At 40.4% G+C, this 14,502-nt stretch overlaps 1 protein-coding gene across 3 annotated transcripts in view; it reads right to left on the bottom strand.

Annotated features, from left to right (window-relative positions):
* Positions 1 to 14,502, bottom strand: part of pdss2 (prenyl (decaprenyl) diphosphate synthase, subunit 2) — a 45,793-nt gene that overhangs the window by 23,203 nt on the left and 8,088 nt on the right. For all 3 annotated transcript variants that reach the window (XM_039009666.1, XM_039009665.1, XM_039009667.1), the window contains exons 2-3: positions 11,474 to 11,611; positions 1,338 to 1,536 (exon numbers count right to left, since the gene is read on the bottom strand). In XM_039009666.1, coding sequence (XP_038865594.1) covers positions 1,338 to 1,536; positions 11,474 to 11,611 — 337 coding nt within the window. The remainder of the gene's footprint in view (positions 1 to 1,337; positions 1,537 to 11,473; positions 11,612 to 14,502) is intronic.

Here is a 14,502-nt window from a genome sequence, read left to right as displayed (position 1 = left end):
CTACCCGAAACGTTTGACCTAAGTTAAACAATTGAATGGCAATGCTTCCAAATACTAATTGGGTGTATGTAAACTTCTGACCCACTGGGAATGTGATCTAAGAAAAAAAAGCTGAAATAAATCATTCTCTCTACTATTATTCTGGCATTTCACATTCTTTAATTTAGGTATATTGTTAGGTATACTGCACTTTGAGCTATAAACATAAGCATTTTGATGCACCTGTGTTAACATCTGCTAAATATGTGTATGCGACCAATAACATTTGATTTGATTTCATTTGAGGGGAAGAGTGGTTACTTGGTAAGAATGAGTACTAGGCCATACCAGTAAGCAACCTGTTCTACTTACTGTGTATATAGGGGTGCATTATTCCCACCCAAACATATTTTTGACATGCATGTCTGTCCAGCAGGGGGAGCTCTAGAATGTGATGAAATGGTGAAAAATAAGATATTAAGAACACTGCAAAACACATGAAAGTGTAATAAGGTGAAGGTGTAATAATGCCTATGTGTACTGTCATTGACAACCTCTGAAAGCTGCCAGATGTTTTTGCTGTAATATGCCCACATGTATTTGAGGGGGAAAAAAGTACTTCTACTATCCCTTTGATCATGATCACCATGACCTGAGGTGGCATTTTAAATGCCCGTTTTTCTATCTGAGCATGAACCATCTGAGCTGATGCAGGGAGGATAATTTTTTAAGATTGCAAAGCAGAGAGAAAATAGGTTATTTAGATTATTTTGTGCTGCCACATTCTGACAGTTGAGCTTGGTCACAGATTATGTCAGCAATGGGTTGCCAGCGTACACACTGGAAGTGATCTGTGACACCCATGCCTGCACCCAGACACGGACACATGCACGCACAGACACACATAATCTGCAGAAGTGCTTGGTAAGAATAAGTAGAAGGCCGTAAGAGAACGCAACCTCTTCTACATACTGTGTATATGCGGGTGCATTATTCCCACCCAAACATATTTTTATTTATCTATGTGTGTGAGTATCTGTTTGCCTGCCAGAGGTCTAAGTGAGAGAATAGATTTGTTGATTCAATCAATCCACAACAGCCAGGAAAAATTGAGTGGTGTTTAAACTCCTCCGCTTAGACGGTTTGTGTTCTCATCAATATCGTTTGCCATACTGCAACAACCTCAACATTGTCAAGTATCATTTCATCTCACTGAAAAACTATTGAGACCTCAGACATATAAATGCTGAATTCAGATTGCATTTTGGAAGACTCATTTGAAGGCTGAACAAAAAAGCTCCAGGGCAAGAAATCTTTCTATCTCCAACAGAATTTGTTATATGATGACTATTTCATACCTTAGTATTGTTTAGCTGGGCCAGTCCGGTGCAGGCATTAGCGAGCAAGAAGTCCCCACTGAGAACGGCCATCTTGTTTCCAAACTGCATGTCCTTCAGGGGTCCGTCTGAGTTGGTCCACTCCTTGAGGTTGACAATCCCACGGTGCACCAGGAAAGCCGTGTGGATGAGCTCTGTGATTTCAGCCAGGTTCCGCTGGCTGCAGAGGAGAAAAACACACTTTATGACATCAATAAAACATCAAATTTAACACATACAGTGAGCTCCAAAGGTATTGGACAGTGACACATTTTGTTGTTTTGACTCTGTACTCCAGCAATTTGGATTTAAATATGATACAACGAGGTTAAAAGGATACTTTGGGATTTTGGCAATGAGGCCCTTTATCTACTTCCCTAGTCAGATGAACTAGTGGATACCATTTTTATGTCTCCAGTATGAAGCAAGTTAAAGGTAGTTTCATGAGCCAATACTAACAAGCGTTAGAGCAATGACTGGAAGTCTGTGGATATCTGCTTTAATTTGAGGGTATTTTCATCCATATCGGGTGAACCGTTAAGAAATGACAGTACTCTTTGTACATAGTCCCCCCATTTTAGGGGACCAAAAGTTACAGCCACACATATCATACCCCAAAAATATCCTAACCTCTCACCATTACAATAAGAGGGGAGGTTAGCATATATATTTGTGCGTCTAACTTTCTCACTCAGGATTATTCAAAATCAGGTTAGCGTCCACATCCATGTAGAAGTGTTTAGAAACATATTATATTCTTATTTACAATAAAAGGGACTCCAAAATGCATCGCAGTGCTAGCTGTGCCACCAGAGATTCTGGGTTCGAGCCCAGGCTCTGTTGTAGCTGGCCGCGACCGGGAGGCCCGTGGGGTGGCGCACAATTGGCCCAGCGTCGTCCGGGTTAGGGAGGGTTTGGCCGGCAGGGATATCCTTGTCTCATCGTGCACTAGCGACTCCTGTGGCGGGCCTGGCTCAGTGCACCAAGTCGCTAGGTTTACGGTGTTTCCTCCGACACATTGGTGCAGCTGGCTTCCGGGTTGGATGTGCGCTGTGCGGCTTGGTTGGGTTGTGTTTCGGAGGACGCATGGCTCTCGACCAAACACAGTTTGACCAATGACAAATTGTGTAGACAATCCTCTAAGAAAATCAAAGGTTCCAACCTCATTTCTCTATCATAATCCGTTCAAAAGTTATTGGAGTTTTTACCATTGTAGCGTGGCCAGAATTAGGGTGACTAAATCAAGAGGCCAAACGGGGAAAAAAGTGGTAAAAAAAAGAATTAATCAGGAAAATTGAATCGCTTCAGGCTGGATTATGTGCTAGTATTAAGGCTACTGGCTACCTGACAGGCACTGACACTTTCGCATTGAACTGGTCATATTTCTTCTCGAATCGGAAGGATATCGATTTTGAGACATGACGTAGTATTTTAGTATACGATTTGCATATTAATTTGAAATTCCTGTTCGTTTTCGAAGATTTCTCACCAAAACAAACTTAACTCTGAAATGTCAACAGAGCGTATAAGAAAGCTTTTTATTTTCAAAGTCTTTCATTTAATTTAGCTCTGTCATGATAATGTTAGTTTTTTCGACCCGCTGATATTACTTTGAAGATGACCACAAAATGTAAAATTCTCAAAAGCTGTTACGAGAAACCTTCACCGCTATATCAACAGCGCTCAGTGGTTATTATCGGATGTATTAGTTTACGAAATCTGACTTTTTGGATATGTTAATGTTACGTTAGAGACAAAACATCACTTAACGATTCCGAACATGAATAATTATCATTTGTCTTGGTAAAATGTATTTTATAGCATAAGGAAGTGAAATTTCATCACCAAAGCACGTTCACACATCCTACAAATTAGACGATTTTTCAGAGATTATTTTTAAATAGATTTTATATAACCTGGAGAAAAAAGTTTACCATTATTGAGAAAAAAATAAGCCTTTACTCAGTGCTATTCTTGATTACCATAAAAAAGACGCTCAACTGGTTTTTGAACGGAGCTTTTGAACTTGGCCTGAGGAAGCCTATAATCAAATGTTGATTCATTCATTGCGGGTGGATAATTACGTCCCTCTCCATATGGGCTGAGCCTGCCAGGGCGAGACAGACAGGGGGATCTGTCTGTGGATGGAGCCAGGGATGGGTGCGCTGATGGCCACTTAGGACCATCTTTCAGCCGGTGAAACAGTCCTGATAAGACATTTCAATTCCAGTCGTCTGTCAATTCTAGTTGTTCCTGCCCATACTACGCCGTATAGCCGTACACATACGTGCTTTGTCTAACGGCAGGTAATTGCATGTTCTACAGTTGCTCAGAGAGAGTTGTTATTAAAATGCAATAATGTAATTTATTTGTCTGCTCAATCATATCTATTGTCCCCCTTCTGTGGAGAGGAGAACATTTGGCAATGTCTTTCATTTCAATCCCTGACACTGCATTGATGTTATTGTTAACACACACAGGATTCAATTGTGTTGCTGTAGACGTTTTAACAGACAATTCATGTTAGGGATGAAAATGACAGCCTAAATGTTGAGAACAATTGATCTAATTTAACAAGATGTATTTAAGACCTTACATTCAAAATAGGCCTATTTGATTATTGGATTCAACATTCAAAACAGTTTAATAATTTACATGTTCATACTCCCTACATCAAATAGTAACCTTGGTACAAATATACCAAACACATTGTTACTGCAGCAAAAGTAAAGGATATTGAGTACATCCTGTACAAATGCAGCTAAATAATAATGTTGGCACTAGGAGCTATTCTGACGATATTCACCACTCCTCCCACCCCACCCTAGGACCCCTACAGAATCCTCACCCCGTCTCTGCCTTAGATCTACAACTCATGATAAGCAGCGTCTTCGCCAGGAGAGGAAAAAGGGGACTTGTGTATAAATAGCTTCGGCACCCGGTTGCATAGCAACTGATGCCATCTCGCTGAGGCGTTCCCGCCCCTAACACGCCCATTGTCCTGAGTGTTCTGTTCCATTTTCCTCCCTCTACAGGGTCCCCATTACCCTGCAATACAGCTGTGTATCTGGCCTCTCTCTCTCTCTCTGTCGGTCTTTATCACTCTCTCTGATTCTGTCTTTCTCTCTCCATCTCTCTGATTCTGTACAGCTCTGGCCCTCTCTGTGTTTAGTTCCCTGGTGAGCCATCAGTATTGGGCACTGGAGTGGGAGACATTTTACAAATGCTGGCTGTCAGAAGGGGGGAGAACATTCCCCTAGAGGTATCAATCAATCCCCCCATCAGTGCTCCGGCCCAGGTGCTAATGAGCCCACCCTCTGACAGGGAAGAGGGGGTGAGACAGAAGGAGAGAGAGGAAAGGGGGGGGGGTTGTGGTACAGAAAGAGTGAAAGGAGCAAATGAGGTGACCCAGCAGAGATTTCTCTGAGTGGACGTGTCCCCACAAGAATAGTAAACAAACACTAATTTGACCAACTGGGGACATTTTGTTAGTCCCCACAATGCTATTTCTAAGGGGTTTAGGGTTAAGGTTAGAATTAGTGTTGGGGTTGGGGTTAGGAGCTAGGGTTAGGTTTAGTGTGTGTGTCTACACACATATGATTGTGTATGCAAATGCAAAGGTCAGTGACTACAATACAATAGTTAGTCATCATGAGTCACGACACATGACATAGAAGGCACGAGGTCATGCAACTGGATGCAACATCTTGCATTATGAGTATTGTCACTTAAAAAAAGAATGATGTAGAGGTAGTGTATACTTTAAGCCAGTAGCTTTAAAAGTAGCACTCAAGAGCCAAAAAGGGTATCTGAAAAGTGAACACGATGTCACATACAGTGCATTCAGAAAGTATTCACACCCATGACTTTTTCCACATTTTTTTGTGTTAGAAAGTGTGATTAAAATGGATTTAATTGTAGTTTCTTGTCAATGATCTACGCAAAATACTCTAATGTGAAAGTGGGAAAAAATCTAACAAAATGTATGGAAAATAAAACACTAATATACAGTATCTTGATTAGATAATGATTAAAACCGCCGAGTCAATACATGTTAGAATCACCTTTGGCAGCAATTACAGCTGTGAGTCTTTCTGGATAAGTCTATGAGCTTTGCACACCTGGATTGTACAGTATTAGCCCAATATTACTTAAATTCAAGCTCTGTCAAGTTGGTTGTTAATCATTGCTAGACAGCCATTTTCAAGTCTTGCTGAAGATTTTCAGGACAATTTAAGTCAAAACTGTAACTAGGCCACTCAGGAACATACACTACCATTCAAAAGTTTGGGGTCACTTAGAAATGTCCTTGTTTTTGAAAGAAACACAAATTTTTTGTCCATTAAAATAACATCAAATTGATCAGAAATACAGTATAGACATTGTTAATGTTGTAAATGACTATTGTAGCTGGAAACAGCAGATTTTTTAAGGAATATCTTCATAGGCGTACAGAGGCCCATTATCAGCAACCATCACTCCTGTGTTCCAATGGCACGCTGTGTTAGCTAATCCAAGTTTATCATTTTAAAAGGCTAATTGATCATTAGAAAACCCTTTTGCAATTATGTTAGCACAGCTGAAAACTGTTGTGCTTATTAAAGAAGCAATAAAACTGGCCTTCTTTAGACTAATTGAGTATCTATGAGCATCAGCATTTGTGGGTTTGATTACAAGCTGAAAATGTCTAGAAACAAATAACTTTCTTCTGAAACTCGTCAGTCTATTCTTGTTCTGAGAAATGAAGGCTATTCCATGCGAGAAATTGCCAAGAAACTGAAGATCTCATACAACGCTGTGTACTACTCCCTTCACAGAACAGATCAAACTGTCTCTAACCAGAATAGAAAGAGTGGGAGGCCCCGGTGCACAACTGAGCAAGAGGTCAAGTACTTTAGAGTGTCTAGTTTGAGAAACAGACGCCTCATAAGTCCTCAACTGGCAGCTTCATTAAATAGTACCCACAAAACACCAGTCACAACGTCAACAGTGAAGAGGCGACCTCGGGATGCTGGCCTTCTAGGATGAGTTCCTCTGTCCAGTGTCTGTTCTTTTGCCTATCTTTTATTTTTATTGGACAATCTGAAATATGAATTTCCTTTGCAATTCCCATGGTTTTTTTCTCTAGGATTTTGCCTGTACTTAACTCCATTCTGTTTCTTTTTATTCTAAAAAACTCCCTAGTCCTTGCCAATGATAAGCATACCCATAACATGATGCAGCCACCACCATGCTTGAAAATATGTTCTCGGTGATGTGTTGTGTTAGATATGCCCCAAACATAATGCTTTGTATTCTGGACAAAAAGTTAATTTTTTTGCCATATTGGAAACAGTATGCATGGTTTGGAATATTTTTATTATTATTTATTTATTTTCTATATTGTGGAGGAACTACAATGTTGTTGTTCCATCCTCAGTTATCTCCTATCACAGCCACTAAACTCTAACTGTTTTAAAATCACCATTGGCCTCAGGGTGGAATCCCTTAGTGGTTTCCTTATATATATATATATTTTTTTTTGCAACTGATTTAGGAAGGGTGTCTATCTTTGTAGTGACTGGGTGTATTGATATCATCCAAAGTGAATTAATAACTGCACCATGCTCAAAGGGATATTCAATGTCTGCTTTTTTATTTGTTTTACCCATCTATCAATAGGTGCCCTTCTTTGCGAACCATTGGAAAACCTCCCTGGTTTTTGTGGTTGAATCTGGGCTTGAAATTCACTGCTCAACTGAGGGATCTTACAGATAATTGTATGTGTGGGGTACAGATATGGGGTAGTCATTTAAAAATCATGTTAAAAACAATTATTGCACACAGAGTCCATGCAACTTATGTGACTTGTTACGCACATTGTTACTGAACTTATTTAGGATGGTCATTACAAAAGGGTTGAATACTTATTGACAAGACATTTCATCTTTTCATTTTGTGAAACACATTTCAGCAAAAAAATATTTTCATCAAATGACAACAGACAGATGTGCCACACAAGTTAATTAGTATTTTTGTAAAAACAATGCATGGCAATTATAATTATAATGTTAATCATAGAAAGAATGTAGCCAGCTACACTTCCTAATGTTAATCTTCCATTTTAACGGAGAAAAGCCCTTTTTTTTTGTAAAAGCAGTTTCTTTCCTTTTCTGCATAAAAAACGCAGAATCCTGGGTTAACATGACCCCTGGACTAAAATAATTTGTTATTTAACAAAATGCTTCATTAGATTGTAACTTCCCTATAGTAGCCACCAGCTGACAGCGAACATACACTCCCCTCTATTTATTTGGAAAGTGTAGCTAAAATGTTTAATTTGGCTCTATACTCACTTTGGATTTGAAATAAAATGTTTCATCTGAGGCAACAGTACAGAATGTGACCTTTTATTTGAGGGTATTTTCATACAACTTTGTTTTACCGTTTAGAAATGAAAGCACTTTGTATCTATAAATACTTTAATGGAAATTTATACAATGGAAAAGTATACTTATGTTTGCATCAAATACCCTATTTCCTTGGAAGTTGAGTATTGGTTATATATAGCATATGATTACATTACGTGATGAATGATTATCAACAGTTAATGTTGCCCAGATTACCCCATATCATGGAATACGTGTGTGAACGTTTATAAAGACAAAAGGCAGACACATGTAATTACTTGATTTTGATGGATGGTTGACATAAGAAAATATCGACCTAACTTTTTGTTATCTAAAAAGTGGGTGAACGTTTGATTCACTATAGATTTCTCGAGCGCATAAAACGTTAGTGTTGTGCCAACAGGATAAAGATGGGCTCGCGCCTGTTAAAAGCCTTTTAGCCTACTGCACAATTTATATTCAAAAATTCAAAAAACACGCCATCGACACCATTTAAAAGATAAACGGTTGTGAGCAGAGTGTTTCTGATCGTGTTGACAATACATTTGTGTCCCTCCATTTATAATGATATGTTACGTATGCATTTGTGGATGTCCATTATCCATTTCGTATGATTGATATGCTGCGTCCTCCAATTCGTACAATACAGTATGTTACGAATTTGTAATTGCAGTTTCACAATGAAAGGGACGAGCGCGCAACTCACAATTACTAAATATTTTAAACCAAGGCTACGATTATAGAGTTCTCCCGCCCCTCTAGAAACTACTTTCTCAAAACTAAGGATTCGAATCACGTTGTGTTATTTTACACAAACGTTCAAGTAACTCTCTTTACTCTATGCTTTATTCATCCTTTTCTGAACCGCTCAACCAATTTGAACGACATTATGATGTAGCCTATGTCTTTGCATCATACAGTACCAGGAAAAAGTTTGGACACCTACTAATTTCAGGATTTCTTTATTTTTTCATTGTAGAATAATAGTGAAGACATCAAAACTATGAAATAACACATATGGAATCGTGTAGTAGCCAAAAGTGTTAAATCAAAATATATTTTATATTTGAGATTCTTCAAAGTTGCCACCCTTTGCCTTGATGACAGCTTTGCAAACTCTTGGCATTCTCTCAACCAGCTTCATGAGGTAGTCACCTGGAATACATTTCAATTAACAGGTGTGCCTCATTAAAAGTTAATTTGTGGAATTTATTGTTCTTAATCTGTTTGAGCCAATCAGTTGTGTTGTGAAAAGGTAGGGGTGGTATACAGAAGATAGGGCTATTTGGTAAACGACCAAGTCTATATTATAGCAAGAACAGCTCAAATAAGCAAAGAGAAATGACAGTTCATCATTACTTTAAGACATGAAGGTCAGCCAATCCGGAACATTTCAAGAACTTTGAAAGTTTCTTCAAGTGCAGTCGCAAAAACCATCATGCACTAAGATGAAACTCTCATGAGGACCGCCACAGGAAAGGAAGATCCAGAGTTACCTCTGCTGCAGAGGATACGTTCATATTGCAGTCCAAATGAATGTGTCACAGCGTTCAAGTAACAACATAAACATCTCAACATAAACTGTTCAAAGACTGCGTGAATCAGGCCTTCATGGTCGAATTGCTGCAAAGAAACCACTACTAAAGGACACCAATAAGAAGAAGAGACTTGCTTGGGCCAAGAAACACGAGCAATGGACATTAGACCGGTGGAAATCTGTCCTTTGGTCTGATGAGTCCAAATTTGAGATTTTTGGTTCCAACTGCCATGTCTTTGTGAGACACAGAGTAGGTGAACGGATGATCTCCAGGTGGTGTGATAGTATGGGTGTGCTTTTCTGGTGACACTGTCAGTGATTTATTTAGAATTCAAGGCACACTTAACCCGCATGGCCTACCACAGCATTCTGCAGCGATACGCCATCCCATCTGGTTTGCACTTAGTGGGACTAGCATTTGTTTTTCAAAAGGACAATGACCCAACACACCTCCAGGCTGTGTAAGGGCTATTTGACCAAGGAGAGTGATAAAGTGCTGCATCAGATGACCTGGCCTCCACAACCACCCCAACCCAATTGAGATGGTTTGGGATGAGTTGGACCGCAGAGTGAAGGAAAAGCAGCCAACAAGTGCACAGCATATGTGGGAACACCTTCAAGACTGTTGGAAAAGCATTCCTCATGAAGCTGGTTGAGAGAATGCCAAGAGTGTGCAAAGCTGTCATCAAGGCAAAGGGTGGCTACTTTGAAGAAACTCAAATATAAATATATTTTGATTTGTTTAACACTTTTGGTTTCAACAAGATTCCATGTGTTATTTCATAGTTTTGATGTCTTCACTATTATTCTACGATGTAGAAAATAATAAAAATAAAGAAAATGAGTAGGTGCGTCTAAACTTTTGACTGGTACTGTATTTCTGAACAGCTAAAATAAAAACTTGGTGGCGATTTGAACGAACCTTCCCAAAAATATATATGAAGGCTATCTGTATTTTGTAACAGATATTGCACAATACATTGCATTGGGGCAAAACTATACACGTTTTATGTGATGTAATCTTTATAGTTATGCTGCCATATTGCCAAAGTTGCTGAAAAAATAACTCTGCCTCCCAATAGCCAATGGTTGCCCATTAAATCGCTATTGACTCTCTGTGTCTTGCTTGTTGATATACTTTGTATATAGCTTGCCTAAATAGCTGCATGTAGGCTAACTCCCCTTCTGAAAAAATTACATTCTGCCTGTTTATGCTTGCGCTCCCGAATGGCGCAGCGGTCTAAGGCACTGCATCCGAGTGCTAGAGGTGTCACTACAGACACCCTGGATCGATTCCAGACTGTATCACATCCGGACGTGATTGGGAGTCCATAGGGCGGCGCACAATTGGCCCAGCGTCGTCCAGGTTTGGCCGGTGTAGGCCGTCATTGTAAATAAGAATCTTAACTGACTTGCCTAGTTACAATAAAAAGCAGATCCTGCACATGCGCAGAAATATCTCTCTTTAGTCCAAAACTTCCAGGTTCCAGAAAATCAGGAATCGCAGCCACTCCAAATATTTTATGCATTCAATGTACTGCTAGGTTTTCTCCGCCAGGAAAATATAAATGGTGTACTATGCATGTATGAACCCTACATTGCCACGTCGAGGACAAAAAATAATATATATATATATTTTTAAATACATTAGTTTCAAGATACCGTTCATTCTCTTTAATCTGAATAGTTGGTCATGTCAATAGCTGGTGCCTTAATCTTACCAAATGATTAACCATGGACAAGTCGGACTGTAAGCATATTAATTTCAGCCACCCCCCAATATCCCCTCTACCCGCCCTGCTTGACAGACTCCCTCACTGATCCTATAGTAGAGGCAGTGCTGCTTGCCAGCTAGGAGAAAAGGGCCATTCAGACACCCAGCGCATCACCTGCCAAACACAACAGCGACTTCTGGTAACCACTTGGCAAGGTTGTAGAGTGATTTTCACAGAGAATTCCCTCTTCTGGGCAACATTCTGTGTATGTGCGGCGTGTGCGTGTGCGTGTGTGAGTGAATGTCGTCATCAGAAAAAAGGACATAAATTGGAGCTGGTGTGTGTGGGTGCTGTCAGATCAGGAGCAATGACAAGTATTTTCCTGTCTTTTCACCAAGTCAGTGGTAATAAAGGAAAGGAGTTAAGGAAAGGAAGATAAAGGAATGTGAAGACAAAGCCCCAGAGAGGCGTGTTTACCTGGGGTAGATGCCACTGATCATGTCCTGGGGGAGGAGGTCTGAGGCTTTGTGCTGGCTGGGACCGGCTGCCTTGGACATCAGTAGGACGACCAGGCCCCTCATCTGAAGGTTGTTTCTACTGTCATAGACAAAGCCCCTGAGAAGAGGGACAAGCATCAATTACACATTTATTGTTGGGTAAGGGTTTATAAATGTGGGAATACACTGTTTCATACACAGAAAATCCATAAAACAGGCAGCCCTTGTGCCAAATCTAGAATTTGAATAAATTGGCCATTTCATGTAGGATATTTGTTCGTTCCCACACATTTAAAGAAATGTCCTTCAGGAGTAAGGGGAAAAAAACAATATATTTTCATCATTCAAAAATCCATTCTGACAAGCAGGGAATTGACTTGGGATGGCAGGCTAAGTAAGCAACCTCTTAACAATGACAAAGAAAATGGCCAGTAATTGTATGGAAATGAGATGTGGTGCAACTATGCTAATGAGGCTGTGTGTAGCTTTCACCACCTCTCTCCAGGGGTGCCCCAGAAATCCCTTTATTCCCTCTCACATCATCGCTAAGCAAACAAAATGGCTAATTGCTGCTTCATGGGGGTGACGTATAGAGAAAGGTCAACACACTCATGAAGACAACTGCTTTTCAAGATCATCATTAATTCAGCTGCATTGCCAAAGATTATTTGGGCTACATCATTGCAAATAGTGAAGGGGCTTTTTATTCAGTCAAGAGCTCTGAGTTAGATAAACATTTTCAGTAGCTGAAATGACAAACTTTTTTTAATTGCTAGGGGAAAGTGTCCACCTGAGAGCACAGCTATGGGGAGGTGAGAGAAGAACTTGATTTGCTATTTGTGAAAATGTATGTCATTGAATGGACCTCATAATATTGCTCTACTACTTCCTGTTTGTTGGTGGACTCCACTCTTTGATGGAAACAAATATACATCTCACAGAGTAGCTTTAAATAAGCAAGTTTTGACGTCATTTACAAAATAGCCTCCAACACTCTACTCAGCAAATTGGATGTAGTCTACCACAGTGCCATTGTCACTAAAGCCCCATATACTACCCACCACTGCGACCTGTATGCTCTCGTTGGCTGGCCCTCACTACATTGGGGTGGCGGGTAGCCTAGTGGTTAGAGTGTTGGACTAGTAAACGAAAGGTTGCAAGATCAAATCCCTGAGCTGACAAGGTAAAAAATCTGCTGTTCTGCCCCTGAACACTGTTCCTAGGCTGTCATTGAAAATAAGAATTTATTCTTAACCGACTTGCCTAGTTAAATAAAAGGTCAAATAAAAAAAAATATCCATCGCCAAACCCACTGGCTCCAGGTCTATAAGGTCTATCTATAAGTCTTTGCTAGGTAAAGCCCTGCCTTATCTCAGCTCACTGGTCACCATGGCAACACCCACCCGTAGCACGCGCTCCAACTGGTCATCCCCAAAGCCAACACCTACTTTGGCCGCCTATCCTTCCAGTTCTCTGCTGCCAATGACTGGAACAAATGGCAAGTCATTGAATCTGGAGACTTATATCTCCCTCACTAACTTTAAGCATCAGCTGTCAAAGCAGCTTACTGATCACAGCTTATAGAACAGCCCATCTGTAAAAAGCCCACCCAACCACCTCATCCCCCCCATCCCTTTTGCACCCCAGTATCTCTACTTGCACATCATCATCTGCATATCTATCACTCCAGTGTTAATGCTAAATTGTAATTATTTCACCACTATGGCCTATTTATTGCCTTACCTCCCTAATCTTACTACATTTGCACACACTGTATATAGATTGTTCTATTGTGTTATTGACTGTACGTTTGTCTAGCCCATGTGTAACTCTGTGTTGTTGTTTTTGTCGCACTGCTTTGCTTTATCTTGACCAGGTCGCAGTTGTAAATGAGAACTTGTTCTCAACTGGCCTACCTGGTTAAATAAAGGTGAAATAAACAAAGAGACTTATGATTCATTAAAGACCAAACCATATTGATCAGCTGTGGCACAACATGCAGTTCAAGCAGAGCTGCAAGTCTAGCACTGGTCTTGCCACTCTGGAGATAAAATATCTGTGGTCCCAGGGGAGCGCTTAGACAGAGCACATCTAATCCTGTCCCCAGGGTGCCCCCTGTGCCATGAATCACACTCTCGTTAGAGCCCCGAGTAGACACCGAGCACCGCCCACTCTGCTCGAGCCCAGACACCAGCGTCCACAAGACAGTCTCCCTCCCCCTGACCCAGCCCTGCACCACAGGGAGGGGAGAGAGCTGGGGAGAGGGAGCGAGGCAGAGGGGAGGAAAGAGACAGACAGAACATGAAGGGAGAGCAAAAGGCAGAGGAAGAAGAGAGCGGGAGAAAGAGGTGGAGGAAGAGAGAGGAGTGGAAAGGGAGAGAGAGACGGGCAGGGAGAGGGGAATGGAGAGAAATAAAAAAGGGAGATGATAGGAGATACGGTAAGTGCAATAGATAAGCGAGGAAAGTGACAAGTCTAATTAGATCTGTTAAATCCAATGGACCCTAACAAAAACCATCACATGAAATAATGTAAGTTGTGGTCTGATACTTTCCAGTGTTCGTAATGGTAACAAAAAGAACAGCATGTAGCCTAGGTGAACCACAACACTTTTACCAGGTTTCTAAAATACCTCCTACATCAGATTCAGAGATTTGGTTTTTAATAGTCACATGTACAGGGTTTCAGGTGTGATTGCAGAGTACAGTGAACATTTTAGGCTCCGAGCTTCAACATGCAGGACCAAGTGAAATAAAACAATTAAAATGGTAATTTAAAAAACTACAATATAAATAGCACTATACACACGTCATAACAACTGTAGCAGTGATGAATAAATAAAATGTCCATTGGGGTGGAGGCAGTGTAAAGACTGTTGAAGGGGTGGGGTGGAATGACCATAGGGGGAGCAGCATGACCATTGAGAGGGTGTGGGGACCAAGTGAAATAAAAACAAAAATGATTAAACTTATTTTTTTTAAACTCTAATATACATATTAACAACAGTGA

Source organism: Salvelinus namaycush, chromosome 15, assembly GCF_016432855.1.
Source record: "Salvelinus namaycush isolate Seneca chromosome 15, SaNama_1.0, whole genome shotgun sequence".
NCBI classification, from domain to species: Eukaryota; Metazoa; Chordata; class Actinopteri; order Salmoniformes; family Salmonidae; genus Salvelinus; species Salvelinus namaycush.
The sequence above is the reverse complement of the archived record's forward strand: the minus strand, read 5'-3'. Positions and strand labels throughout refer to the sequence as shown.